This window comes from Prunus avium, chromosome 7, assembly GCF_965620075.1.
Source record: "Prunus avium chromosome 7, drPruAviu1.hap1.1, whole genome shotgun sequence".
Classification (NCBI taxonomy): Eukaryota; Viridiplantae; Streptophyta; class Magnoliopsida; order Rosales; family Rosaceae; genus Prunus; species Prunus avium.
This window is the reverse complement of record NC_142290.1, coordinates 33,827,524-33,853,330: the sequence shown is the minus strand read 5'-3', so window position 1 is coordinate 33,853,330 and position 25,807 is coordinate 33,827,524. Positions and strand designations below refer to the sequence as shown.

General features: G+C 37.8%; 5 protein-coding genes across 5 annotated transcripts; all 5 read left to right on the top strand.

The window, feature by feature from the left end:
* Nucleotides 1–4,455: 4,455 nt before the first annotated feature.
* On the top strand, nt 4,456–5,442 carry LOC110761392 (uncharacterized). Its single transcript, XM_021963856.2, has one exon. It carries the CDS (start codon nt 4,456–4,458, stop codon nt 5,392–5,394), a length of 939 nt encoding a protein of 312 aa, XP_021819548.1. The 3' UTR covers nt 5,395–5,442.
* Nucleotides 5,443–10,343: 4,901 nt separating this feature from the next.
* Nucleotides 10,344–11,533, top strand: LOC110761391 (uncharacterized). The gene has a single exon (XM_021963855.2). It carries the CDS (start codon nt 10,449–10,451, stop codon nt 11,340–11,342), a length of 894 nt encoding a protein of 297 aa, XP_021819547.2. The 5' UTR covers nt 10,344–10,448; the 3' UTR covers nt 11,343–11,533.
* A 2,661-nt stretch (nt 11,534–14,194) lies between these two features.
* LOC110761380 (uncharacterized) lies at nt 14,195–15,431 on the top strand. The gene has a single exon (XM_021963845.2). It carries the CDS (start codon nt 14,351–14,353, stop codon nt 15,284–15,286), a length of 936 nt encoding a protein of 311 aa, XP_021819537.1. The 5' UTR covers nt 14,195–14,350; the 3' UTR covers nt 15,287–15,431.
* Nucleotides 15,432–16,456: 1,025 nt separating this feature from the next.
* On the top strand, nt 16,457–19,613 carry LOC110761349 (Regulator of Vps4 activity in the MVB pathway protein). Its single transcript, XM_088255960.1, has 8 exons — nt 16,457–16,701; nt 17,072–17,204; nt 17,690–17,793; nt 17,866–18,037; nt 18,263–18,403; nt 18,501–18,580; nt 18,673–18,735; nt 18,821–19,613. The coding sequence occupies exons 1-8, from the start codon at nt 16,610–16,612 to the stop codon at nt 19,404–19,406; spliced, it is 1,371 nt and encodes a 456-aa protein (XP_088112086.1). The 5' UTR covers nt 16,457–16,609; the 3' UTR covers nt 19,407–19,613.
* A 2,983-nt stretch (nt 19,614–22,596) lies between these two features.
* LOC110761390 (uncharacterized) lies at nt 22,597–25,325 on the top strand. The gene is made up of 5 exons (XM_088244691.1): nt 22,597–22,821; nt 23,783–23,962; nt 23,995–24,135; nt 24,877–25,008; nt 25,108–25,325. Exons 1-5 carry the CDS (start codon nt 22,597–22,599, stop codon nt 25,132–25,134), a joined length of 705 nt encoding a protein of 234 aa, XP_088100817.1. The 3' UTR covers nt 25,135–25,325.
* The last annotated feature ends 482 nt before the right edge of the window (nt 25,326–25,807 follow it).

Below are 25,807 nucleotides of genomic sequence, written 5' to 3'. Positions count from 1 at the left end.
ATCAAATTCCTTTCCCTCATCACTTTGAAACTGTTTAACAGGCATAGAAAACTGAGTTTCAACATAGGAGACAAAAGTAGAAAAATGATGAAAGACTTTCGATTTAAGTCGCATAGGAAAAATCCATGAGAAACAAGTAAAATCATCAGTAAAAAGTACATAATACCGAAAACCGGAAAGAGAAGCAACTGGAGACATCCAAACATCAGAATGTATTAAATGAAAGGGTGCACTAGAACAATGTTCATGAGATGAAAAAGGAAGACGAACTGATTTTGCTAAGGCACAATGGCTACATGAATTATGAGATAATTTAAAATGAGAACCTAACAAGGACTGAGAGACTAAGGCGCTAAGCACTTTATTGGACGGATGACCCAAACGGCGATACCAAAGGGACAACGACGAGACGGTGGAAGAGAAAGCAGACTTGGAGTGTGAAACAAACTTAGAGGCAAGGGAGGGCAAGACCGGATAAAGGCCATCACTACATCGGCCCTGAAAGAGAATAACACCTGTGTGTAAGTGTCGAATAACATATCCCCAAGAAACAAAAGTAATACTAACAGGATGATCAAGAGTAAGTTGAGCAATAGAAAGAAGATTTTTGTGAAGAGAGGGAACATGGAGGACATCGGATAAATTAAAGTCAAAAGATCCAGAGGAAAAGACATTACCAGAATGAGTAATGGGAAGGGAGGCACCATTACCAATGAGGACTTGATCAGAAGAGTTGGAGATATTTGTCAGTGTACGGGCATCATTGGTCATATGATTGGAGGCACCGGAGTCCAAGTACCAATTGGGGTCAGATGGTTGAGAGATATGCATGCCAGCAAAATGAGGAGAGAAGTCAGCATCACGCGAAGACAGTGGGCACCGAGCAGCAATATGGCCAAATTGTTGGCAGTTCCAACATTGAAGAGGAGGGCGCGACGTCGGAGGAGGCCCCAAAACACTAGCGCTGGGCTGGGAGGAGCGGGAAGGCCGGTAATGGGGTTGACTAGAGCTTGAAAAAGCGGTACGATTGGATCCACCAGAGGGAGGTCCGGAGCGGTGAAACTGTGAACCATGGCGGGCGCCACGGGAACCACGAGGATGGCTAGAACGGTGATGCTGGGAATGAGCGGAATAAAAAGCTTGCGGCGGTGGCGGAGAAGCCATAAGAGCGGTGAGAGATTGTTGGGCATCGAAGGCGAGGAGACGAGCACGAAGATCAACGAACGTGGGTAGGGGAGGAAATTGCATGATAGCAGTGATGAGCATAGCATAGTCGGGGCCCAAGCCACGAATCACATAGCTGACCAAATCATCAGAGGAAACTGGGGCACGGATGGCTGCCAATTGATCGGATAAGCTTTTAGCAAGAGCAAGATATTCAGAAACTGTCTTAGTCCCTTTGGTAATGGTGAGAAGTTGAAACTTGAGATGGGTGGCATTAGCAAGAGATTGTTGAGAAAAGTTTTGACGAAGACAGTCCCAGACGGCCTGTGAAGTGGTGAGACCAACAACTTGAGCAAGAACTGGCTCGGTGAGAGTGGAACGAAGAATACTGATAAGAGATTGATCAGTTTGATACCAGGTAAGATAGTCTGGGTTAGGAACAGGGACCACAGGGTCCTGAGCACTGGCAACAGCTTTGTCTGTGGTGGGGGTGAGAACAACAGGAGGGCAAGGGTGAGAACCATCGATGAATCGCCAAAAATTTTGCCCAATAAGATAGGGTTGGACTTGGCTTTCCCAGAGAAGGTAATTGGTTTCCGAGAGTTTGGTGGAGACAAGAGTAGAGAAATTGGGGAAGGAGAGAACACCAGATGAAGAGGAGGAGGAGGAGGAGGAGGACGCCATTGATAGGAAGAAAAGCAGAAGAAGTTTAAAGAAAGAATGGTAGCTCTGATACCATGTAGAAACAGATTCTTTTCATGTCTGAATAATCACTAGTACATGGATTATATACAAGCTGCAATGGTCTGGGAGTTATAGCCAAACTGTAACAGACAACAAGGCAATTATGGGTATTAACAATTGTAACAGTAATCTACTTAATTTGCTGTAACGGTCATGAATATGAAGAGTCTCCAACACAGATTTTTGTTAAATTAGTCAAAAGGCATTTATATCTATTCTTTGTAATTGTGGCTTTTTTGAATTTTATGGAAAGGAATAGAATAAGACCCAAAATCTGTATTTGTATGTACCATTGAACGGGGATATCATATATTTCTTATTTTTCTAATATTTCCCCGTTTAAGTTTTAACCAGAGGCGGACATGGGCATTTCTTTCTCTGCAGTTTTGTTCAATTACAATGAAAATCTAAAACCCAAAAAGGACAAAAAAAAAAAAAAAATCAAATTAGATTGTTTATTGATCAGTGAACACAATTAGGCAAAGGCTTTAAAGGTGCCCTTAAAAATGCATCAATTAGCGGTCTCCTAATGAAAAAAGAGTGTAGCATTACTCTGTCTGTGATTTAAGGTTGCTAGGTTTGCGTCCTTCGAACATGGTTATGCAAAGTGCATGTGACACAAATTACAAAATGCGGGCATTTCTGACTCCTGAGGTTTAGGCCCTTTTGTGACAGTAACTGCCAACAACCTGCCGCCCCTCTTAACCAAAAAAGAGGAATGCTATTCAGACTCGCTCAAAAGCGAGTCTCAAAGGACTTGCTATACACGTGTACACGTTCTCATCCCTTTAAAAAAAAATTAATAATTTCTCTTTCTTCTCTCGGTTGCCTCCCTCTCTCTCTCTCCCTTTATGTTTTTAATTAGTTTCTCTCTCTCTCTCCCTCTTTTCTTCTCTCCGCCTGTCTCCATCTCTCTTCTTCTTCTTTTTTTCCATCGCTCTCCCTCTTCTTCTCTCCGTTGCCTTCCTCCTGCTTCTACTTCTTAACAAACGGGGCTAAGCCCAGACAACAACTAAACACAAATCAATCTAGGCTAGTTATTTTATTTTTTCCGCGAGTTATTGTCTTCCTTTTCTCTGTCCTTCTTCCTATTTGTCTTGTTTTTTCCCTTCGTTTTTCCAAAAAAATTTCTGTGTTTCTCTCCTTTTCTCTATGACGCTGCAGATTTAGTTTTTGTGTTTCTGATACCCACAATTGCTGTGTTTCTCTCCTGCTGATTTAATCATTACCCATCAAAATGAACACAAAAAAGGAGAAAAAAGTTAAGAAATCTGAGGGAGAGAACTGTGATTTGGGGGAAGACAGACACAGAGAGGAAGAAGTTTGGGTTTTTAAAGCTTGGGGTTTTTGTTCACAAAAAGTTTGGGTGTTTACAACCCATCGATGGAGAAGACACAGAGAAGAAGACGGAGACGGAGAAAAAGAAAAAAGAAGTAGAAGAAGCAGGAGGAGGAGAGAAGAGAGGGAGAGCGATGGAAGAAAAAAAAAACAGAGAGAGATGGAGACAGGCGGAGAGAAGAAAAGAGGGAGAGAGAGAAGAAGCAGGAGGAAGGCAACGGAGAGAAGAAGAGGGAGAGCGATGGAAAAAAAAAAAAGAAGAGAGATGGAGACAGGCGGAGAGAAGAAAAGAGGGAGAGAGAGAGAGAAACTAATTAAAAACATAAAGGGAGAGAGAGAGAGGGAGGCAACCGAGAGAAGAAAGAGAAATTATTAATTTTTTTTTAAAGGGATGAGAACGTGTACACGTGTATAGCAAGTCCTTTGAGACTCGCTTTTGAGCGAGCGAGTCTGAATAGCATTCCTCACCAAAAAATGTTTAACTATAATGCTTGGTTTTTGGGAATAAAAAGTAATTAAAAAGAGGGTCAAAATGTCTCATTGTCTGTGAATAAACAAATGGGTTTTCTGCCACCTTAGTGCTAATTGTATGGTACACAAAATGATACGGAAATCGAGTGGTTACTTGATTGGATGAACCAGAACATTTTGGTTAGACGTACCTAGTTAATTTCACTAGCAAAGCCTAGCTAGATTCTTGTATTTGAGGTCTATAGATTTAGGCCAAATCTTGTCTAAGTTTTGTTGTTTTGGCTTGATTTTAACCTATTGATACCTTCTTTTTGCTTTTCTTAAAAGACCACCAAGCACTGCCAGCCTTTCATGTCCATAAAACAATTCAAAAGGAATATGATTGAATTGTGATTGAGAGAATGGTACTGGTAAATGATTGGGGGAGGCAAGGAGGCATGCGGCTCTCACGGTCTGTACATGTTGTTTGTGAAAAAAGATATATAATTTGTAGTTGTTGGCCAAATTTGATACAGGATCTTCAAATTGCAGGGTGACCCAGATTTACAATCACATGCAGGCCGTACTGGGTTGGCATGAAAAAGGCCATACATGTAATCCTCATCATTTGATGTTATAACTTATATATATAAGACTTAAAAGAGTTGGGTTTATTCAATTCAGTGCTCACTTTCAATTGTGAGAAAAAGTTAGAGACTTTTTTTCGAAGCACATAGCTTTTCTTTCAAGTGATTGAAGATGGCTGTTTCACTTTCATCCATAGTGCCTGTGAGGTCCATTAGCTTGCCATCTAGGCTAAACCCCAATTCTCAAAAGATTGAGTCAGAGCTCAACAAGTTAAAGACTTTGAGATTTTCATGTGCTGCAGAAGCAGCAACTTCAAGTCCTCTAGGCAGTGAGGCTCTTCTAGAGGGCTTGTCCGGTCTTGCAGAGTTGTACAATTGCATTGAGGAACTTGTTCACTCTCCACTGACCCAACAAGCTCTCAACCATCACCAACAGTGCAAAACACTAGTGGATGAAGCACTTGATGGCTCAGTTGGGTTGCTAGACTCTTGTGGCAATGCAAGAGACCTGCTTTTGACAATGAAGGAACATGTTCAGAACCTTCAATCTGCACTGCGCAGGAGGAGGACCGGCGATTTGAGCAGCATCGAAAGCAACGTTCACGCTTACATTTGCTTTCGAAAAAAGGCAAAGAAGAGCATTGTGAAGAGCCTCAGAGATTTGAAGAAAATGGAAACCAAGATCAATCTGGGGTCATTTTGTCTCTTAGATTTAGACCACAATGTACGGATAGTGCTTAAATTGTTAAGAGAATTAAGCGCTGTCACAATTTCTGTGTTTCAGTCCCTCTGTGTGTTCCTATCCATGCCTTTGACCAACAACACAAAGGCTAGCAAATGGTGTTTGGTGTCAAAGCTAATGGCTGTGAGATTTGCAGCATCAGAGAGAGGCCAAAAGATTTACAATGAAGTTGGAAGTGTAGATGTTGCTCTCTGCTCACTCCATGGCCACATGAAAAAGAGTGATGATGCCAAGACTGATGTGCAGGGGGTTCAGTGGAGACTAGACACACTGGATTGCAGCATAAGTGGGCTTGAGGCTGGTTTGGAAAGACTCTTCAGATGCCTATTGCAACACAGAGTGTCTCTGCTTAATCTCCTCACACCTTGAAGCTATTCAAAAATCACCAGTCAGTCATGGCATCCACATTTTATAGGATTGTACCATGTTCAAGAAACCATTTTGTACATTTGTTCCAAAATTATTGGAATTCTTGATCAATACATATTGTTTTTTTTCTCAACAGAATCTGTGTTTTTGTTTATATGCATGATTTGCACCAAGTATGTCCTATATGAATGCATAGTTAATGTGGACAAAGCTACTGCTATGGAAATCATTTTGTTTTTGTGAGATTGATTTAGTTTGTACTAATTGGAATTATGGATTATCTATTATCATCAAAATGTCACATTCAATGTACCAAACTTCAACAAAACACTACAAGACGGTCTCGAGTTCGAATCTCTTCATTCATTCGTAAAAACTAAAAATACAAAACAAATTAATACTAATTAGAATGGAATGTGACAATGTGGCCCAATTATATTAGACCTCTAAGAATATTGTCATAAAAATAATAATAAATTATTTGTTTTGCCTTGGAAAAATAAGAAAACGAAAAATAATATATCATGCATCATATGCTTGTGCCTTTTTTTTTTTTTTGGTGGACATGGTCAGTCCACATGCAACTCGTGAATTAATGATATGCCTTTGCTCTAATTGCTGATTAGTTGGGTCTTAAGTGAGTTAATAAGGCTGCCCCTTGTGGGCTCTGTACGGTCAAATGGGGCCCAAAAGGCTAAAATAGAAATTTGAAATCTCTCTCAAAAAAAAGAAAATTAGTATTTTAGATCCATCGATAATGGGGTTGTAAGCTTTATATTTAATATTCAATACCTTTGCAATAATAGTCATTGGTGCCTTATTAAAGGGTTTCATGAACATCATTACAACTAATTTTGTTCTGAGATGGTAGTAGAATGATAGCGATCAAATAATCAATAAAATAGGTCATTAAAAACTTTTTTTATTTAATTTTTTTATGGCGGATGTGAACATGAAAACTACTTTAAGTTGGATGTTATGAGTGCCTTCTGAAATATATTTATAGCACGAAACTTTTTATTAAAGGCATGACATAGATATATAGAAGAACGAAGCCGTAGAAAAAGACATTAATTATATAAAAAATATTAATTGTAACCACAATTTCTCAACTATTCTCTCGTCTGATGTGCATGTATTTATGATATTGGATTAAATTTGGGAAAATTATAACGATTGAAAAGGATTATAAAAAAGTTATTTTCAACGTTTAAGCTTTCGACTGTCTCAAGTTACTGGGGAAGTTTACCCATATTTGCCATATTGTTATTGGGATGACTCCCTTTAGAGTTTGTCCTTTGTACTCTTTATATTCATATTGATATAATAAAATTCTATCGTCCTTTTACAAAATGAAAAAACTTGACTCCTTAAAACTGAATTTTCTTTTGAATTCCTTCAACGTTTTTTTCTTTTATAATTTTTTATTGTGAGGAGGAGCTCATCCTCAATTTTAAGGAGCTACTCCTTAATTATAATTATGATTATTGAGCCGTGGGCAGCGCATATGTTTTCTTGATTTAATACGTACTCAGGTTAAAGATGGGCATCGATGATTTGCATGCATGTGTAGGGTGTACGTCGCATTAATTCTTAATCTCCTATTATTAAGAGTAATTGTGTGATCTTATCCTAAAAAATGAATACAAGAAACGAATAATTAAAAGAGTCTTTTTTAAAATTATCTCTTCTCTCTTGTTGGCTTTGCTTGGGCAAAGGCCTTTTCACATGTTGTCCCTCCCTCATGGCTCATGGTGGCTAGCCTAGCCAAGAGGAGGGTCAACTATCTAGCTGACCCGTTGACCGCCACCTCACTTCATCGTCTGCATGACTATACTAAAGCTTGTAGCTAGCATGTGATAATTAATCCATCACTATATATATGTCGGGACGGCATAATTAATTAATATTATTATTATTTATCCTTGAATTTGTATAGACAACGTGGACCTCTCCATGACTTCAAATTTTTCATGGGATATACCGTAAATATTCTTCTTATACTCAGAGAATATTTGACATACCAATTTATATAAATACATTTTTCTGTTCTTGTTGTATTAACTCCATCCCTCATATGGTTTCGGAGAAAAATATCAATTTAATAATTACCACTGTGAAGTAAGACAATGTACTGAGCTTCATGTTCAATGCATAGACAATGTTCTGAGCTTCATTAATATATGAATGCCAATTTGCGTGCAGAAAACTAGCTAAAGGAGACAACAAGAATCATGTATATATATATATATATATATATACATAGAAGAATGAGCATGTGATCCATATGATTTGCAGAAGAATATATCGATCCAGCATAAAGCCGCCAACCCTCAAATTTGATTTCTGTACATTCATTTGGTTTCATGCCGATATAGCCAGCAATAATTTCAATTTCCAAAGCATGATATGGGTACGAATAGGAGGAATATATCTACTGCCTTAGAGCATCTCCAATCCAACAGTAGTAGCAAATAAAACTCTTTAAATTGAACATACTTCACAATTCAATTAATGCAATATCATGAAAAAGAATGAAAAAATTATGAAAACATCTGAAAAATGTCTATTTATTTATTATATGAAAAGGGAAAAAATTGCATGTTTTAAACATTTTCAAGGTATGTTTTGTTTTTTCAAAGTAAAATTAAATGTTTGAAGAGCCAAAGTCAACTTACCAGTCCTAAAGAGAGAGAAAGAGGTTGCAGCTTTGATGACTGAGGTTGAAAAGGTTACTGGAGAGAGTTTTTCTGATGTGGCTCTTTTATTTTAGAATTCCAAAAGCTATTGAAGAGACTATTGAAGATGCTCTTAATGCCTCATTATCTCCAAAAAAAAACACCATTATATATATATATATCACGATGCATAGTGCATTTCCCTATATAATTCAGAGCCACACTTGAATTAATAACTAAACTATTAGCAATTTGGAATAAATACAAATATAAAACATTGATCTTAATATTATTATGAAATTACAAGTTATTCCGAATCAGAGCCAATGTTCATGGCCTCTCTGGGTTCTCTGAAACAAGACACAAACACACTCACTGATCATGGCATGGGATCCATTGCAAAATTAACTCTAGCTAGTATCAAAACTTAGACATCCATAAAACAAAATAATAATAATAATTGTCAGTGATGAAATGAACTCATCATCAAGCATCATGCATGCATGATGTTGAGGGAGGCAACGAACAAACAGAAGGGCAGAGAAATTAAATGTAACACAGACTCATTCATGCTGTAATGTTCTTGTAAGAATATGCAAAATGCATTATAATAAGGCCACCCATCTCATCTCATATCTCATGCCCCAATGGGATTAAAGAAAGTGTTCTTTGTCGTTTCGGTTGGGCAACAAAGTTGCAGTTGCAGAGGCATCACAGAGCTGAGGTTTGCTATCACAGACCGATATTCACATGCATGATGCTTGCATATGCGTGCAGTGGAGTGAATTATATGACAGATGACACAGCCAAGCTTCCCCTCTATTCCTCTTCTGATCTAATTAACTAATATAATTTCCTTCCCATTAAAAAAAATTTCAAATTTAAGAATGTTTTTTTTCTTTTTCTACTCAAGTGTCTAAGCTAACTATAGGTACACCCAACAGCTTATTCATTACACACCTCATCCCCATTTTTATATGATATTGGAATACAATTACATACTATAACTTGTTCGTGTGTTATACGATGAGTGGACAGAACATGATAATTTTTTACTTTTTAAAATATAATGTCAATAAATATCCATTTATATTATAACACGTAAATAAATCCAGTACCATAGTATAACTTCAAAACCTAAGTTTAAATAATATAGGAGAGAGCCAATCAGAGAGCATCACGTGTCTACTGCAAAGTTAATTTCAAATCAATTGGAAAATACTATAAGTCTCCAATAATTTGGTGAAATGGGCTCAAATGATAGAGCCAAGCATAGAGCACCACCTGTCAATTACAAAGCTAAAATTTCAATAAGAAAATACTAGTCCAAGTCGTCTCCAATGATTTGGTGAAATGACTCAAACGAGAGAACCCATCACAGAGCACCACCTGTCAATTACAAAGTTAAAAATTTCAATAAGAAAAATACTCCAATGATTTGGTAAGATGACCCAAATCTATTACAAAGTTACAATCTCAATAGGAAATCTACTTCAATGATTTGGTGATGAGATGACTCAAATGAGAGAGCCACGCAGAGACCACCACCTGTCCCAAAGCCCCACATGTCACATTCTGGTGCACTCTTGACTTCTGTAGGTAGCAGACACGTGTCAGTATAAGCAGCAACATACGCTTCACACCTCCTTCACACATACACATACACATGAAATATTTTTCATTTTAGAAAAAATTTAAATGGAGACATGAATGTTACAAACCAGTCGTGCACAAAATAAAATACTGATTACAACATGATGATGTTGATCTTGGCCTTCCATTTTTCTAATTTTTTTATAATTTATTTATTTAAATCCTAATGGATCTGGATCTCAATCTGTTTGGGGAGCTTTTGTTTAATGCAATTTTGGTGTCGAAAGCTTCTCCAAAAAAGAGACAAGCCAGACAAGGCCGCCCATTGGAGGACTGGTCTGCCACAAATTTAATAAACCAAAAGATGAAGGGTAATGTGGCACCATGGGAGGCAAAGTTGGTGATGACTCTTGAGGCTTTTGCCCTAACCAATGCATCAATAATAAGATTCTGAGACACCTCATGCCTTATGCCATACCAGTTGATGCCTAAACAATTTGCCAATTATTGCCCCAAATGTTGCCCAGAAAGGTGACAACTTAGCCAGTTCTCAATGAGAGCCCACACTGGCTCCACATGGTCACCACATTGACCTCTCTCTCTCTCTCTCTCTCTCTCTCTCTCTCTCTCTCTCTCTCTCTCTCTCTCTCTCCCCATCTATATATAGGCATTCCAGAGATATTGAGATCAATCAACTCCAACTTGATCTCTTCTGAGAAAACAAAGAACATCTTCAACTTTGAGTTTTTGTTTTGTCCAACACAAATTAAACCCTAAACCAATATGGCTGCTAAGTACCATGTTAGATCAATCAGCTTGCCTTCAAGGTCTCATCCTACCACTCTCAGAGTTGAAGAGGAGCTGAGCAGGCTCCAAGCATGGGAGGCTTCTTCATCTGCTTCAACCGCAGACTCAATCTGCAAAGCTCTGTGTGGGCTAGAGGAGTTGTATGAGTGTGTAGATGATTTGCTCCACATGGCATCAACCCAACAGCTCCTCTCTCAACACCAACAAGAGAAGTGCATGGATGAGTTGTTGGATGGATCAGTGAGGCTCCTGGACATCTGCGGAATTACAAAAGATGCCATTTCACAAATCAAGGAGCATGCTAGGGCTCTTCAGTCTGCTCTCAGGAGGAGAAAGGGAGACTCAAGCATTGAAACCAGCATTGCCAACTACACTTGCTTTAGAAAGAAAATGAAGAAGGATGCCAAGAAACTAATCACATCATTGAAGCAAGTTGACGGCAAAATTGGAGTATCACAAATGGTAGAGCAAGATCAGCATCTTTCTGCTGTGATCAGAGTGCTTAGTGAAGCTTGCTCCAAGAACATGTCCATCTTCCAATCACTCTTGGTGTTTTTATCAGTGCCTGTTTCCCAGCCAAAGTCAAACAAGTGGTCTTTGGTGTCAAAGTTCATGCACAAGGGAGTGATAGCATGTGAAGGGCAGAAGGAAGACATTAATGAGATGGACGGTGTTGATGCTGCTCTGAACACACTGTGCAAGTCATCATCGGCTCCAATTGAATGTGCTGATGTTGAGAAGATTCAAAGTGCACAGAAGAGATTGGAGGCTTTGGAAGTCACCATTGAAGGCCTTGAGAATGGTTTGGAAAGCGTTTTCAGGCGCTTGATTAAAACAAGAGCTTCTCTTTTGAACATAATCTCACAGTGATGAGCTCTCGAAGGCCATTTTCGTCTCGAAAATCCAAGGCATCCACATTTTATCAGGATTTCCTTTGTGATTATAAATTTTCGATACATTTGTAATATGTATAGCCATACAAATATTGAAACAATTGATACCCGAGTTCTTGAGTCACATCTTGGCATTTCTTTTGTTATCTTTTAGTTTATTCTCTTTTTCTTTTACTTTTTTTTAAATTTGGATATGTAAAGATTACGTGTAAAGTCCCAGGATTATCAAAACCCAAATAAGTTTTGAGTGTCCACTAAAATATCTCATTTATTGGGTTCATCAAATTAAAAATAATGAAGATTAGATCTTTAGCCTGAATTCCCACTCGGATCTCTTCCCCAAGAAAGTCTGTAATCTATGGAGCAGGACTTATATGTGCTGTTTTACAATAAAACTCCCACACAAGCCAAGACGCGGTGGAGTGATTTTTATGTGTGATGATGCTGATTCGAATTTGAGGGTCCTGTTTGAAATTTAAATTGGCATCCTCACACCATTTAATGAAAAATAAGGAATAAGAATTGAAGCCCCTTTACCCTTCTATAAAACTCCTTATCATGAATTAAGATCATAAACCAATAAAAGTAATGGACACAATTATTTTTCATGAAGACGTTGGTACACCGTATTAGACTCTGGATAGGAGTAAATAGTCTATGTCAGGTGTTTGGTGTCAACTTGTATTATTTAATTACCTGACTATTTTATACGGGTTGGGCTTTTAATACTCTCCTTACCTGACTAACTAATACAACCCACACACCCCGGTTTAGATAATGCACACTTAATTATACGGCTAGGGAAAAAAACCACACACGTTCACGGGAAAAATCAGACTCTATTTTCTTCTTCTTCTCTCTAGGGTTCTTCTCTACTATTCTTCTCTACATGTTATTTTCTTCACTCTTCTCCAGAAAAATGAACCGGCAAAATAGAGCTTGAACATCTATTTAGCTTGGCCCCAAGCAAGCTAAAACCCCAAATCCTATTATGCAAACTCGCAAATCTTGGAGAACCCAGTTAATCAATTTGAGAACAATTCTATTTCAATTCATCTCCCCTTTATCTCCTGATGCAAACAGAACAAAAGGTTTCTACGAATTCCAAGATATATAATTATTTTGATAATTAATAACGAACGAATTTCCAATTATGAAAGAAACCCATATGATTTGAAAATAAGGGGAAAGAGGTCAATTGACCTTTGTCGTCGATGACAACACAGGGTCTTTCGAACGGTGATGGAAGATGCGGAAGCCAGTCCCTCTGTGTCGTCACCATCCCAAGAGACAAGTAGAGGAAACGAAGATGAGGAAGTTAAACTCAGGTTTCATTTTTCTTTTTAAATTATTTTATTAATATAAACCCCAAAAAAAAATATTGTAATATGAATCTTACCAAAACAAAATTCGTGTTATTTGAATTTCAATTTCCACTTAAATTATCCCCAAAAAAAAAATTAAAACAAATAGTCTAATCCGATGTTATCGCGAACAGCATCAAACACAGTATAACTTAGTCGGACTATTTATCCAGAATAGCACCAAACACCTTCTAATATTATAGATAAACAGTCAGTACTCTCCGAAACAGATTAATACTATCCGACAGAAATTAGTCAGTACAATCCGATGTACCAAACGAGCCCACATAGGCAAGTGGTATTGTATGGTAAAGTTATTTAATTGGTTATGGGTTCAATGCTGCTTAATGCCATTTTATGAAGAATTTTTTTTAATTTTGAAAAATTAAGTAAAAAAACCACTAAATCACACAAGTAGGAATCAAACCAACACCCCCTAACAAGTACAAAAGGGTGACAAAACCAACAATAGGTGCACAAACGCATAATTATTTTGTGCACTCACATAATGGTAAATAACACCACGTGAATGCATAAATGTGGGAGAGACGGAATATAATAATTATATCATGTAGCAATAAAAAGACAATTAGCCATATTATTGGTAATGTATCAACTTCACAAACGTCAGCTAGCCGTCTCTCTCTGCATTTATCTGTACTTTTCTTCTGTTATTTTCGCTAACCATATTGTTCATTTTCAAGTCCAAACCAATCACCACACGATTTAAATGCAGTTCTTTTCCTTTTTAACTTGATGTGTACAAATCAAACCGCGAGAATTAAGTCTATAAATCTAGTTGTCCACGTGCAGCTTACTGAAGGAGACTTGGGAAGGCAAACTCAATTATTTTAAGTTGATCACACTTTACTCTAACATTAAGCTTTTGTAGAATATAGTAAAATATACCTTAAAAATCTTTTCTGGTTGTCTCTTTCCCAAGCAAAGGTACAAAATCAAATATTTGCAAGTAACACTAATGCTAATCTTACCCCCTCTGTTTTTTCTATCAAATTGTTTTGCAAAGACGAGCCACTCGTGCAACCCTTATATGAATATCAATGTATATTTATTTATTGTTTGCTTTTGAATGTAAACTTCCTGATCATTTCCAACCAAATTCCAAAATGAATTAAAGAAACACGTTTTCATGATCTTTCTGGATATGGATTACTCGAAATTCAAGGTTCGAAGAGCTTCCATATCCAAACAACTTTGGAATGCCCCACTCCTCCTTTAATTTTTGCTATGAATTTGACCAATTTTTGATAATCCAAAATTGGTCGGTGCCGGTGGTGCATGGAAGGAAGGAAATGCCAAATGAATCTATCTTTGATGCAAAAAAAAAAAACCAACTTTGAGATGACATCTTACCCAAATAACAACATGAATTTGATACAAAATTTTGGAGGCATTTGGTAAGTTTAATAATTGGTGCAAGACGTGACAACATAACCCACGCCATGTAATAGCCCACTCTGCCTCCACATGTTTATCACATTGAATTAAGGACGCAAAAGATGCCTTTGGTCCCCTCCCCATCTTCTTTCAAATGGTTTCCCATGTACAAATATGTCCCTTTAAACTTCTTGAAATCCAATCTTAAGTTCTTAACCTTTCTATGATGAAAAGAGCAACAATGGCTTCATTCTCTCCAAAGCCCTCGAAGCGATACAATGTTCGATCTATTAGTTTGCCTGTTAGATCACATCCCAGCACACTCAAAACAGAAGAAGAGTTGAACAAGCTCAAGGCTTGGGAGGCAACAACAACATCAGAAGCAAAGGGAGATTCAATATGCAAAGGGCTAGGTGGGCTTAAAGACTTGTACATTTGTATTGAGGATCTTCTTCAATTGCCAATGACTCAACAGGCTCTAGCCCTGCATCAAAATGAGAGATGGGTTGAGGAATTGCTGGATGGTTCTGTCAAGTACTTGGATGTCTGTGGCAGCACAAGGGATGCCATTTTGGCAATGAAGGAAAGTGTTAGAGATCTTCAATCTGCGCTTCGACGAAGAAAAGTTGGAGGAGATTCAAGCCTTGAAGACACTTTGGGTTCATATACATGCATCAGGAAAAAGACCAACAAGGAAATTCTGCAGCTTGTAGCATCATTGAAGCAAATGGATCACAAGCATGAAGCCTTCCCTTTGGATGTAGACAACCATCTTGCCGCGGTGGTGAGGGTGCTCAGAGAGGCAAGTTTGATCACCAGTTCTGTTTTCCAGTCACTTGTTTCTTTCCTCTCCACACCAGTTTTGAAGCCAAGGCCTAGCAGATGGTCTTTGGTTTCAATTTTGGTGCACAAAGGGGTTTTGAAGTGTGAAAACAATCAACATAAAAGCATGAACGAGCTGGAAAATGTAGATATTGCAATTGGCAACATGCTTGTGAATCCAGCAAGTGAAGATATTGAGGCTGAGAAGATTCAATCTGCACAGAGAAGATTGGAGGTTTTGGATTCAAGCATGGAAGGCCTTGAAAATGGTTTGGAGGGCTTGTTTAGGCTCTTGATCCGCACCAGAGTTTCTCTCCTAAACATACTTTCTCATTGAGATCATCATATCCCAATGGTGGCATGGGATCCGAATTTTAGAGGATCTACAAAAATATATTGTTCTTCACCAATTTGTGTAAATCTGAATTTTCATGTGCTCGTGTATAAATGTATATATAATACAAGCTGAATTAAAGTCTCAATCTTTATGGTTCTAGTGCTAGAAAGTTTTCAGATGTATTCCCAAATCCATGAGAATCGAAACGTATTCTTTAGATTGTTTCGATTTTAATCCAAACGTTACAATTGCTCTGAAAAAAATCCAATTACCATTCAAATCTAATATGGTTAGCTATATATATGAATCATGAGCTCAATATCATAATCTGATTATAGTCCAAATCTAATAATCTTGTTTTTATTTCAGCAATAACTCACCAATCAACAAATCAAATATATTTGGCCCAAAAAAAAAATCAAGTATGACTATTTCAATCCTATATGACACAACATTTATTTACTTTTTTATTTATTAGATCTAAAAAGAAGCTGTTAGTAATAAGCCACAAATAACTACTGTTTTTATTTAAAAATCCCAACATTAGTGGGACATTTCTTCCTCTATTATTTTACTCACATATTCAACAACAACAAAAAAAGATAGAAGAAGTTCATTACTGGTTCACACAAGTTTAGAGTTATACCGAAAGTCAAGTTATTTTTGCATATGCCTCAAGATGGATCAGATTTTAATATAATTTTGATCCAAATCTATATCTATATCTATATGTATATGTATATGATTACAATAAATTACAAAAACATAATATGATATATGAATAATTTTTCGGTGTGATCATCAGATCATACAGTGTTACTAATTACTTACGTTATGACACAACTCGTGAACTAATAACACTATAAACTTGTGTGAGTGTGACCACACAAAAAAAAAAAACCCCATTAATGACAAAGAAATCGAACAACAACACAGACAGCATTCTCTTTTTTTCTCTTTTGTTTTTTGCTTTTTGCGAGATTGTAGTTGCAGCACACCGACTTTGTCATTGGATTCTTCTCTCACACGATCCAGCTCTCTCCCACGCGTCATATCCCAACGGCTATATTTTCCTTTTAGAGGCCCATTTATAATCCCAAGATCCAACCAGTCAGTAGAAAGGTCGGTAACCAAGTGGGCCCCTCAAAGGGATCTCAAATATAATTAATTTCTAATTCTATGAGTAAGCTTTCCCTCTTCCAATTTCAGTAAGCCAAAAAAAAGTTCCAATTCAGGCTACCGTTACTCCCTATAAACCCAACCCACCAAGGAAGCTGTGCTTCAGTCTTAGGTCTCAGACTCAGACACACTCTCTCTCAGACCATGACTGTTGCTACTGTAGCCACAACCCACACCAAGAAGCTCGTGAAGCTCGGCCGGTCTCTCTTCCGTTGGGGATTTAACTCCTCCAAATGGTACATTTTTCTATCTCTCTGCCGTTTCCCTTTCTGGGTCTCTTAAAATTTTAATTTTTGGGCAACTTTTCTGTGTTACTTTAACTAGTTCCTATGTTTGGTTGCCGAGAAAATGTGGGTAGTAGGTGTTATTGAGTCCCAGATGATGAAAAGTTGTTAAAGCTGAAATCTTTGTTCAATGGTTGCTTTTTCTCGGCAGTTTAACGGGGTGGGAATAGGAGTTTTAGAGACCCAGATAGTAAAATTGTTAAAGTTGAAATCTTTTGTTCAGTGTTTGCATTTTCTCTGCGATTTAACATGATGGGAGTTAGTCTTTTGCTGAATGGTTTTCGTTTTTTGATGGGGATAAATGAATTGAATAATGAAACAGCAAAATGCAAGCGAAGATGGCGGTGGCTAGGATAAAGCTACTGAGGAACAAGAGACAGGTGGTGGTGAAGCAGATGAGGCGTGACATCGCCTTGCTCCTCCAGTCAGGTCAAGACGCCACTGCTCGAATCCGGGTACTTAACACTTTTTATTATTCATTTAGTTATCATAGTAATCTAAAGTTCATGGCTTTTGGTCTCTACTCTAAAAGCATGTCAGCAACTCTGTTTGTTTGGAAAAACAGCCCACTATAGTTTCTACTACTTCGTTTCTATTCAATTATCAAATGCCTACATGTTTTTGGACTATTATGTTTTGTCTGAATGGTTTACCCTGACAGTGATTAGAACAATTTCCTCTTCGATTTGTTTGTTTGTTTGTTTATTTTATTGACACTGTTGTGGGTAGACAGCATCATCTGTTTTATAAATTTTTAAAATGTCCCTTCAAACGGCTGCCCAAGCTTGTGGATGTTGATTTCTCTTTTTTTATGTGAATCCGAAAATATTTTAGTTTTCGTATAGTACCCAATGTTCTGCTTATGCTGAAATTTGTTGTGGAGTCAACATTTGTGATCTGGAATGTGGCACTAATTATAAATGATTTTTTTGTTCTGTAGGTTGAACATGTGATCAGAGAGCAGAATGTTTTGGCTGCAAATGAGTTCATTGAGCTTTTCTGTGAATTAGTAGTGGCCAGACTTTCTATCATTGCAAAGCAAAGGTAATGATATTGTAATATCTTTGATGCATTTCACAGCTATCTTAATCCCAATGCTGATCCAATTTGTTACAGGGAATGTCCAGCTGATCTCAAAGAAGGGATTGCAAGTTTAATGTTTGCATCCCCAAGGTGCTCTGAGATTCCAGAACTAGTGGAGCTTCGGAATATTTTTGAGAAAAAATATGGAAGAGATTTTGTATCTGCCGCTGTTGACCTACGACCCAGCTGTGGTGTAAACCGCATGGTAAGCATGATCTTCCTGTCATAGCATTTCTGTTAGTGTTATTAGACCATACATTTTTGCTTTAGAGTTGTAGATTTTTAATCAACTATTTGAATTTTCTGATTACCCCTACGGGTGAAGTAAAGTTGAAACTCCTGAAGGAGATAGCCAAGGAATACCATTTCTGATTTCAGTTCATATTTTTATTTCTGTGAATGATAGTTGAGTGCTTATGTTTTTTTACAGCTGATTGACAAGCTCTCTGTTAGAACCCCTACGGGTGAAGTAAAGTTGAAACTCCTGAAGGAGATAGCCAAGGAATACCAGGTTGAGTGGGATACATCAGAATCTGAACAGGAGCTTCTCAAACCTCCAGAAGAGCTTATTGTGTGTTCCTCTCTCTCTCTCTCTCTCTCTCTCTCTCTCTCACAGGTATTCAAGAAATTTCCCATTTTAAGATTTCTGTTTACTGTTATTTGAACAGCAAGGACCGAGCAATTTTGTTAGTGCTACCAGCATGCCTTTGCAGGCCCAATCTGTCGAGCCTAATAAGCCAGACACCAGGTAACTTGGCTATTCTACGCATCTCATTGTAATTTAAACTCGACCATAGTTTGATTTCCCATTTCTCATATTTCTATCATTCTCTCTTCCAGTTCACGCAGAACAAGTGGCGGTGGAGAAAGGGGATCCGTTCAGCCCAATAAGCCAGGCACCAGGTAACTTGGCTGCTCTACTAATTGTTATTTAAACTCGAGCATTTTGATTATCCATTAATTATATTTCTGTCATACTTTCTTCCAGCTTTTCATGCAGAACAAGTAGCGGTGGAGAAAGGGGACATATGCATTTTGCAGACTCGGCCTCAGCTGCTGAAGCAGCTGCAAAATCTGCAAATGATGCAATGGCTGCTGCACAAGTTGCTGCATATCTGGCCAACAAAGACTTCAGTCAAGCACCTCAAGTTCCTCTAAGCGTCAATAATGGATTTGGAACCCCTTCTGGCCATTCCACTGGCCACTTCATGCCAGATGGTCCACCAGTTGATTCTCAGAATATGGATCACCAATCTCAAGCTTGTGGAATTGATAGGTCTCATTCTTCAAGAAATGAGGAAACAGTGCTTAGCCATGGAGATGAGAAGAAATTCGTCTACAGGAGATACAGCTATAATGCCCCATCAGAACATTCAGATATTAGGTTTGATGAATCAGACTGTGATGAAGAAGTTGAACTGGGGGCACCTCCTAGTGGCTTTCATCAAGCACCTGAGCGTCCTCCACCACCCCTACCTTCAGCAGCTACGATTTCTGGAGTTCATCCGAAATTACCGGATTACGACGCACTTGCTGCCCGCTTTGATGCCCTTAAGTTTCGCAAGCCAACCTAATGTCTAGATTTTGTTTCTGCGTCAGTTTTGGCTTGCTTGTATAATTCATATATATATACATATTTCGAATCACAAACCAACATTATGTCTAAATTCCTTGTGCACCAATTTTGGGTTGCTTGTATAATTCATAATATACATGGTGGATGCTTGTCATTCTATCATTTTGATACTAAATAATATTCATGGCAGAAGTTTTGTATGTTGTCCCTTTGTTGTTCAACTTCGTTCTTTCACAGTAAACCTTTTGGCTTCTGATTTCAACGCTTGTACAGGCTCAATAAATCAAATACTAAGGACACAAAATAATAAAAACCGAAGGCTTTTAACTACAAGAGGATCATTGTCACAGCAGCAATGCAAATGATAGGCGTTCTGAAATTTAACAGCCAAAAAAAGATAGGTGTAGAGTATTGAAAAAATAAGAAGGAAAATGGTTTATTGATTAGATATAGGACTGCAAGACTTCATCCATTGACTTTATTAGATTTTCTGATATTCAAAACCCCAAACGACCTGATTCCTAGTATTTGAGGCACATATTCAGAAAGTAACATGATAGGCGTTCTGAAATTTAACAGCCAAAAAAAGATAGGTGTAGAGTATTGAAAAAATAAGAAGGAAAATGGTTTATTGATTAGATATAGGATTGCAAGACTTCATCCATTGACTTTATTAGATTTTCTGATATTCAAAACCCCAAACGACCTGATTCCTAGTATTTGAGGCACATATTCAGAAAGTAACATGATTTGTTAGGCGTGGGCGGATTGTGATGAACATCTACTCCCATCTTTCTTGTAGAATCTGAGCAACTGTTGATTATAAGGGGAGAAAGGCATGTAATCTGATTCACATATTTCTTTCTTTCCATTTTTTATTCTATATAATCATGTGCGACCAAAACCATCATTTGCAATATATCTGTGATTGATATTGGAAAATCAACATATCTCTTTGTTTTCCCATCATAACATTATGTTCCCTGCAAGAGAATCAACACTTACGTAAATTTGTCCTGAAGAACAGTTGCTGCAATATACTCCTACTAGAAACCTTTATAAATATAGGAACCAAATGAAAAAGATACTGCACAAGTTTTGCCAATTACCTTAATAATGACCAGATGATGACATGGAAGGTTTACACCCCATGCCAATGTGCTGGTACAAACCAATACCTATAATTTAATAGGTATGCCTAATCAGTATATAGAGTAAGAACATGATCTTTTTATATTCTCTTTTCCTAATGTTTTTTACAGGAAAGACTCATGCTTACTGAGGTAAGACAAAAATGCCTGAATCTTGTTGTTTGCAAAAAGCTCCTCAACCAGAGATCCATCTTTGTCATTCAGACCGGCATGGTGTAATCCAATGCCAAACTGCAAGGTGTGCCTCAGGTTAAAGAACCATATGTTGGGCTTCTTCTGGCATACTAAGAAACTGCCTTGGATGTTCATCTGACGTTGCCAACTTCAATAACAGAAAAGCACAACAACAAAAATCGAATCAACACAGCAGCCAAAACCGAAGAAAAAAAATCCAACCTTGAGTTGAGAGAGAGGCTCAAGAACAAGTATTTGAATTTTGAAGATTGGACTGCGAGTGCAAGCTTCGTGTTCGTTACTCTGTCTCTTCATTTCACTCACGCACCACATTCCTCTGCGAGTGCAAGATTCGTCTGTCTTCATTTGGGGGAAGAAAAAAAAAAGGACGCCCAAACCCCCCCAGGCTGCCTAGACCCACCCGTGCAGCCTAGGCGCCGCCTAGAACAGGCTAGGCCGCCTAGGTGCTGCCTAACTCCCTTATAGCATCAGAGTTGTTATCTTAGTGGAGATTTCAATAGCTGAATGACATTTGATGGTTTTCATAGAGAGAGTCCAATCCAATCCAATCAACACAGCAATCGAAACGAAAGAAAAAAAAAATTGAAGCTTGAGTTGAGAGAGAGAGAGAGAGAGAGAGAGAGAGAGAGAGAGTCTTTGAAGCTTGGAAGCGCTTATAGAGAAGCGAAATGGCTGTGACTGCGAGTGCAAGCTTCGTGTTTGTGGGGAATATAATTAAAGAGTATAGCCGCGCGGCTATACCTTTAAAATATTCGAACATATTCAAAGAGTATAGCCGCACAGAAATAATATATTTAAAGAGTATCGCCGCTCGACTATACTCCTGAAATGTACAATTTTGTCATGATATTTTAGGGTTTAGGGCTAAAATACCACTTTAGCTAATTAGGATATAGTTATTTCTTCAATTATTTTATTTATACTAGTGATATTGGGGAATGAGAATTAAGTTCTTTCTGATACCTCCCATTTTAATGATTTCCAGCTATTAGCCCATTAGGCAATAATGAAAAATGAATTTTATTTATAAGAAATAATACGGGTTAAACCCATAAATGCAACAACAAAAAATAGGAATCCAGTTTTGGGCTTTTCTACACATTACCAGTTACAAGATTTTTATTTGTGGCAGCCCTTCTTGCCAATTAATTTTATGAATTTTAGCACCTTTCTATACATTACCTGTTACAAGATTTTTGACAACCTTGTAAAATTCAAAGATGCAACTTCATAACATCCTCAATTTTGGCATTACCAAACAAAGGTTTTGGACCTTGAGTAGACCAAGTAGCGGTGGCCAGCGCATTTTATCAAATAGTTTTGCAATGAACTAGCAGTGTTAGAACAGCTACCAAGTTCAGAAAAACATTCTGGGGATAATCTAACTAAAAAACGCACTGGCTGTAAAATTTAAATAATAACTATTTTATTGTTATCTTCAAACCAACACCTACTCACAGCTGCTGCGACATCACTTCAATGTTTCTTAACACTGGAAGATGATGATCAAAACCCAATCCAAAAAAGTCATTATATGAAATACTTTTGGTTCCTTTGGATGAATACAAGACTGTGTTTCTGGAATGGTAATTATTTGCACTTACCAACTTATCATGGAAAAAAGATAGATTAATAAATATTCAAAAAAACTAATAAATAAAAAATAACTATATAAAAATAAATAAATAAATAACCCGCACCTTTGCAGTTCGACCAAAAAAATAAAAAAGACAACAACATTTTGAAGCACCCGAAATGACAAGAAGCAGGCAAAGCATAAAACCCCTTCTGAAACCCCAAAACTGAACCTTTAATAAACCCTAGAGAGTGAATTAGAGAACCATGAGACGTACTCTATTGAATAATGTCTCTCTCTGTGCTCGCAATCGCCTTCTCTCCCCTCCAACCTGCAACCCTAATCCTAGCTCCTCACTCGTCCCACTCGCCGCTTCGACTCGGTCCCTACTCAGGCTTTTCTCGTCCGAAGACGACTCTTCCGCTGAAAGCTCCAATCCGTCTGCTGATTCGAGCGTGATCCCGACCAACAAGAAAGATGCCTCCGTTGAAGTCCAGGACATCAATAACAAAGATGACCCACCAAATATATATTTATATATTTTTCAAGTTTTCAATTACCTTCAAGCTTGACCCTCTGTCTTCATTTGGAACAAAAAAGAGGAGGCCAGACCTGCCCAGGCCGCCTAGGAGCCGCCTAGAACAGCCCAGGCCGCCTAGAACAGCCCAGGCCGCCTAGACCCGCCCAGGCCGCCTAGGCTCCGCCTAGACCCGCCCAGGCCGCCTAACTCCCTTATAGCATCAGAGTTGTTATCTTAGTGGAGATTTCAATAGCTGAATGACACTTGATGGTTTTCGTAGAGAGAGTCCAATCCAATCCAATCAACGCAGCAGCCGAAACGAAAGAAAAAAAATCGAAGCTTGAGTTGAGAGAGAGAGGCTCAGAGTCTTTGAAGCTTGGAAGGGCTTGAAGAGAAGCGAAATGGCTGTGACTGCGAGTGCAAGCTTCGCGTGCGTTTCAAATATATTTAAAGAGTTTAGCCGCGCGGCTATACCTTTTAAATATTCGAATAAATTCAAAGAGTATAGCCGCTCGGCCATACCGTTAAAATAAGATATTTAAATAGTATAGGGGCTATACTATTTTGTCAATTTATTTTAAATACCGCTTTAGCTAATTAGGATAGAGTTATTTCTTCAATTATTTTATTTATACCAGTGATATTGAGGAATAAGAATTTAAATTCTTTCCAATACCTCCCATTTTAATTATTTCTAGCCACCAAGTTCTAACTCTTGTTCTCTTCAGAAAAACATTCTGGCGGATAATCTAACAAAAAAATGCACTGGCTGCAAAATTTAAATCATAACTATTTTATTGTTGTCTTGTAAGTTTCATCTCTGAAAGTAGACTGCATACATCAAGTGGTTTTCAGCTTAGAGAGCATGGTTGATTGACTGTGTTTGTGATTTGTATGTTTCTTAATTTGTTTGTGTATGAATGTAATTGCAGACAGGAGAGGCAGTGAACGCAAAAGCGTACCCTTTGGCCGATGCGCAGCTGACGATTACAATACTCGACCTGGTTCAACAGGCAGCTAACTACAAGCAGCTTAAAAAGGGCGCCAATGAAGGTGCGTTAAATGCTCATATTTCAATGCCATGGCTACCTGCTTCTGTTTTTATCTGTGCAGTCTCTCTTTTTAGAGTCAGAATTATATGGAGTTTAACATTTTTTTTATGGGGTTTTTATTTTTTTCAGCGACTAAGACCCTCAACAGGGGTATTTCTGAGTTCGTAGTGATGGCTTGTGACACTGAACCGATTGAGATTCTTCTTCACCTTCCCCTGTTGGCTGAAGATAAGGTACTATTCATCATTCCTGTAACATATCTATGGCACTGAAATTTTAGTGTCATAAATGCGTTAATTATTTGATTGCGACATGGTTTTTTTTTCTTCTTTCTATTGGATGATGGGAGAGTGTTGTGTTGTTTTTCTCATCCGAGGATGGTTCAATAAATTCAACTATTGCTGCTTTTCACAAAGACATATACTCGAGTTCTATTTTTATTTGCTCACCTTTTGTGTATTAATTGTTTCCTTCTACTCTCATTGTCAGTCCTATTATGATTCGTTATCATCTGTTAAGAGTTATTTACTGTAGTTTCCAAGTGTTTGATGTTTTACACGCAAAAGTGAAGTGAGAGAGAACTATTACCCCTTTGGTTGTGTTTGATTGCGTACTTGTTTTGTGTTATATAGTGGGACGGGTTGTGTTATATTTGACCCAAACCAGACCCGTTAGGTATTTACCCTAGTTGGTAGGATTGTGGTCTATGGCTGGACATAGATGCACCTAATTGCCTATTTGAAGGTTAGACCGTGTGCATCCCAACTGGTGCAAGCATTTTAGCAAGCAAGGTTTATTGGTTGCAGACATGAAAGACCATGCCCAACATAGTATTAAATATATGTTTATTTCTTCATGATTTTTTAGTTTATCATGTTGAAGCTTCAAAATCCTTTACTTTTTACTTTGATGATTCTCCTAGTGATTTAAATCAATTTAAAGCACGTTACAAGTGTTTTATTTGAATTTGGCAGAATGGTCCCTACGTTTTTGCCCCTTCGAAGCAAGCACTTGGCCGAGCCTGTGGTGTCACAAGACCTGTCATTGCGTGTTCTGTGACTTCCAATGAGGGAAGTCAATTGAAGTCGCAAATACAACAGCTCAAGGTACTCTTCGTTCTAGTTTTAATCTACAATTTATGTTTCAGGTTTCCTTAGTGCTTGGATTTGGTCCTACATTCTGAACATTTTATGTGTGAACTGCAGGATGCCATTGAGAAACTTCTTATCTAAGCTATCTTGGAATGCATATTCGGTGTGATGGGCCTCTTCGGACTGTAATAGTGGGAGCCTTCAGAGGCATTGACTAGGAAATGCATATTCAGTGTGATGGAGTTGTTGTGTTACTAGGAAATCTTTTGATGTTTGATTTGTATTAAATTTTCTGTTTTTATAAACTTCGAGGCAAGTACTACTACTAAGAAGTACTAAGAAGAATACCTGCACGACCATTTGCAGAAAATTCATCATGCAAGTAATTGAGCTTGAAATCCACCCACTATTAGCACATATATATCTATCATGGCCTGAAGTTTTTATTCGAAAAACATATAGTTGAAGACAACTCTGACCTGAAATAGCAGATTGGCTTTGACATGTGGATTATCTAAGCAGTCCTTATCCACTTTATATCAAACTCCGGTTCAGTATTGTCCAAGCCATAGTAAGTTGGATTAAACATCTGTAGAAAACTATGCTCATGTAAGATTTTGTACAGGCTCAATAAATCAAATACTAAGGACACAAAATAATAAAAACCAAAGGCTTTTAACTTGTATCTTCACCACTTTTAAGTACAAGAGGATCATTGTCACAGCAGCAATGCAAATCATAGGCGTTCTGAACTTTAACAACAAAAAAAAGATAGGTGTAGGGTATTGAAAAAATAAAAAGGAAAATGGTTTAT